The 3,744-nt window shown below is 50.1% G+C and overlaps 1 protein-coding gene across 2 annotated transcripts; it reads right to left on the bottom strand.

Moving 5' to 3' along the window:
* Positions 1-574: 574 nt before the first annotated feature.
* LOC124681515 (probable mediator of RNA polymerase II transcription subunit 26b) lies at positions 575-3,509 on the bottom strand. Of its 2 annotated transcripts, none has more exons than XM_047216426.1 (9): positions 2,719-3,509; positions 2,567-2,635; positions 2,391-2,473; positions 2,249-2,301; positions 2,017-2,138; positions 1,824-1,851; positions 1,386-1,723; positions 1,176-1,302; positions 575-1,055 (listed from the first exon to the last, which is right to left on the bottom strand). In XM_047216426.1, the coding sequence occupies exons 1-9, from the start codon at positions 3,076-3,078 to the stop codon at positions 805-807; spliced, it is 1,431 nt and encodes a 476-aa protein (XP_047072382.1). In that variant the 5' UTR covers positions 3,079-3,509; the 3' UTR covers positions 575-804. The 2 variants fall into 2 exon arrangements, with proteins under 2 accessions (XP_047072382.1, XP_047072383.1); XM_047216427.1 differs by having other exon boundaries at positions 575-1,002; positions 1,185-1,302; positions 2,719-3,497.
* Positions 3,510-3,744: the final 235 nt, after the last annotated feature.

Genomic DNA, 3,744 nt, shown 5'->3' on the forward strand with positions numbered 1-3,744 from the left:
GAACGTTTTTTTTCCGGCGCGCCCCAAATCCGGTACGCTTCGGGGACCCGGCTTGAGATGGTGTGAAATGGACCGGCCGCTAAACATGGCCCCAAGCGGCATCAAAGAGGCGAGCACGGGTAAACGTGAGCCACGAAGACAGGTGCCACGGCATGGGCCAGGTGACATCGGGTACCACTGAAGAGCGACAGCACAAACATAGGCATACATGGCGACAACAGACAAGCAAATGGTACTTTGCCTAGTTGGGTAGAATCATGGTTCAGTGTGCTAGTGTGCTCCCATCTCACATCACATACGGTGGCCGTGGCTTAACTGTGAAGCAGACTGCTAAAAGGAACTGACTAGCACAGATTTGGAACTTTGAATGGAACTGCACAAGAAAAACTTGGTTCCTAAACATGCATTTGTTTGGCACTACCATGGAGTCATGAGAGTCAAAGGATTTACTCCAAGCCCAAAGGCCAAACGCCTTTCAGATAGGAAAGGAGGGAGCTGTCTCTTTACAGAAAACAGAGACCGTCTCTTGTTCTCCACAAAGAACAGCATCTGCATCCGGATTAAAGAAAAAGCATTTGCATCCAGACCAGCAACCTTGTAGCATATCAGGTAGGTATTAGCATGTCGAACTACATCATGTGCTGCCCCTACAAGTTAATTGAGCATTTTACCCAGCCACTTATGTCCCAAGGCTATTAGGGCGCGACAATAATGCATCTCTACCTGGTGATGTGAAGTTTGGGAGAAGCATTACTGTTGTCATGTTCGGTACTGAGCACATAAAGGTGACAGGTAACACCCACACTAAGTGGAGCCTGAAGGAATTGAAGATGGGGACATCCACACTTGGTGAAGCTTGATTGAATCAGCGACGAATGCCAGGCCGATTCCGAATGTTGCCGGTGCCGTTGTTCCTTGCCTTGCCATTCGGTTGTAAGCTCCGGTTACCTTGCTTTGGCAGGTTCTGCGGATCCACCATTTGTATTGTTCGTTGCTGCTTTGCTGCATTTGTGTTGAATTAGTGTCAGTACCGATCACATGGATATCTAATGACAACCGACAAGTCAATTTTGATCCTAGATACTCATCCATATAAAAAGACATACAAAAAACTGGACCCAAGATTAGGCTATGCTGTAAATTTTCACGGTACTGCAAAGATTTCGAATAGAAGACACGCGTACCATTACTGAGTTCTTGATAACCCTCTTGAAGCTTTCGCTTTGTTGATTCGAGCTTGGCGTTCTTTGCAAGCTCCAGCTTCGCCCGGAATGAGCTTTGATCATGCGGAGTCGACGGTTGCTACAACCAGTGAAATGTTTAGAACAAAAGCATAAACATCACATGATTGCATATATAGCTGTTCAGAAACACAGTATGCTTACATTAGGCGTAGTTGGTTTTGGCCTTCTTCGAGTTTGAGGCACCGAGATATCTTGCAGCTGCTTAGGCCTCATTTCAGAACCAACCATCTCAGAATGCAACATCTGTGGTCTGCCAGGCCCAAATGCTGCATTTGAAGGCTTGTCTTGTGCCTGGGTGACGGATTGCTGCCCTGTTTGCCCACCGGAAGGTCCACACAGTCGTGAATTCCTCACTGCAGACTGATCAAGCCTCCAGTTCTGCACTGGATCATACTGCTGGCTGACAGGAAGCTCCTTCTTGATAGACTCTTGGTTTGCCGGACATTGTTGTTCGCCCACCTTGGCATCAGTTTTAATGTCTGCAGAGAAAGTCACAGGGAAGAAACTATGTTAATACAATGCATAACAAAAAAAAAAAAAGCAATGATAGCATGGAATCGAGGAAGTGCATTTACTCACTTCCATCATCATCCATTTCATCGAAGAACTTCGAAACCAAACCAAGTTTCCAAGCGGAAGCAAAGATGGGGAGTTTCGTCAGATCGCGCACATAGCCGTATGAAATTCCAACAACACTAAACGAAACGAGTAACAACTAACAAGCTGGTGGTCTTCCTGAGGAAACAGAAATAGATGTCCAAATGGTCGGTACCTCAGATAGCTCTATGGAACCACACAGTGTGTCGAAAAGAGCTGCCTCATCCATGGGAGGGGAAGGAAGCCCTGCTTCTTCCTGCTCAAGGCAAGAAGAATCCATCGATTGCGGAGTATGATCTGTGATTGTTTCAACAAGATCATGTTAGGCAACTCCCCGCCAACAGTAAACGTTAAATGGATTTCAATTATAAGGAAGGAGCATTGAATTCGCATTCATCGATCCTCACCTACAATGGCAGCTTCATTGCTCATCCATTCAGTAACTATAGTCTGCCAGCCTCTGCAATGCGGCTCAAGCATAGCACTGAAGATGTCAATACTAGAAATTTTGCAAAATTTACACAAGACAGAAGAATAACACAAGCTTACTCTATGAGTGATCGCACGAGTTGCCTAATCTGCTTTGAGCTGTGCTTCGTAAGGTGTTTCACGGCCTTGCCAATCTCAGTAACCTATGATCAGTTCAGTTCATATATGTGAACAACAAGAGTTATGGAGGAAGTAATCAAGCACCTCCAAAAAAAAAAAGGTTCGTCCGATCTTACCTTGATGGTGTCCACCGTGAGCTTCAACTGCTGCAGCTTCAAGAGCAGCTGGAGCAGTTCGTCCTCGGACTGCAAGAAAATAAGACGCAGGCAATACAATCAGTAATACTATTTCGGTAAAGACGAACATGAATGTCAGGGGCGGCGAGAACCATTTGTTGGTTGCTTGAAAGGGCGGCCTTGACGCGGAAGACCTCCGCGGCGACGGGGTCTTGGCCGTCGCGGCGATGGGGCACGGCGGGGCCATCGGAGCTGCAGAGGCTGGGTACGCTGCCGGAACCCTCGGGGAGCGTGGGCGGCGGTCCGGCGACGGCCGCCGTCGCGGCCGCAGGCTCCTCGGACGGCGGGAGGACGGTGAAGAGGCGGTGCGCGATGGCGTCCCGGCGCGCGCGGAGGGCGTCGGGGCAGTCGGCGGCGGCGACCCGGATGGCGGCGTCGATGGTGTCGAAGATGCTGGCGCGCGCGCCGTTGAAGAAGCCCCGCCAGTAATCCAGCGACGGCGGCGCCGCCATCGGAGCCCGAGGCCGGCGACCGGACGGCCGATCAGTCAAAAAAAGATCCTTGTCCCCTTATTTCCTTTTGATTTAAGAGATTGATTCCAACCAAGATTACTGCGAGGTCGTAGCTCGCTTTGGGAACATCCGTTCTTTGATCTCGCGGTTCGAACTCGATGGAGAAGTCGAGAGATTACTACGAGGGGCGACGAGATTTGCTTGGGACGGCGGCGCGGTTTCTTTAATCTTGCTGGGCGGGCGGCGCGGTTTCTTTTACTAGTACTAGTAGCAGCAATTGCGGCGCTGTATATTTAGCGAAACCTACTCGTAATAAATCTCATGAGGTACTACGCGAGAACGGGAGGAGGAGGAGGGTGGATAGAGACAAGAAGAATCGCGATTGCGATTGCGATCGCGAGCGAGGGGTGCGAATGGGGGAATGCAATCCAATCCAATCCGGATTCCGATGGGCATGCCACGCCGAAGCGGGTGCGAACCAGGAAAGAGGGGGGAGGGAGATGCTAGATGCCGCCTTTAGCGGCAACTCGCGGCGCCACCGCATACACCTTTCCGACAAGCGGGCTTGGCCCAAATTAGTCTGACCGGTTGCTGTTTCGTCTGGCTGCGCTCTCAGAGCCCATTATCATAAAACGCATACCCCTCTTCCTTTAGTCGCGCGGTAGT

The sequence above is a fragment of the Lolium rigidum genome, unplaced genomic scaffold (genome assembly GCF_022539505.1).
Source record: "Lolium rigidum isolate FL_2022 unplaced genomic scaffold, APGP_CSIRO_Lrig_0.1 contig_45673_1, whole genome shotgun sequence".
In the NCBI taxonomy this organism is placed as follows: Eukaryota; Viridiplantae; Streptophyta; class Magnoliopsida; order Poales; family Poaceae; genus Lolium; species Lolium rigidum.

Bases quoted from the DNA above. Each gene is read 5' to 3' on its own strand.
- LOC124681515 (XM_047216426.1), bottom strand. From the start codon at position 3,078: ATGGCGGCGCCGCCGTCGCTGGATTACTGGCGGGGCTTCTTCAACGGC. The intron at 2,636-2,718 runs GTTCTCGCCGCC...ATTTTCTTGCAG, and splicing joins TTTCAAGCAACCAACAAATG to TCCGAGGACGAACTGCTCCA. The intron at 2,474-2,566 runs GTAAGATCGGAC...AACTGATCATAG, and splicing joins TCACGGTGGACACCATCAAG to GTTACTGAGATTGGCAAGGC.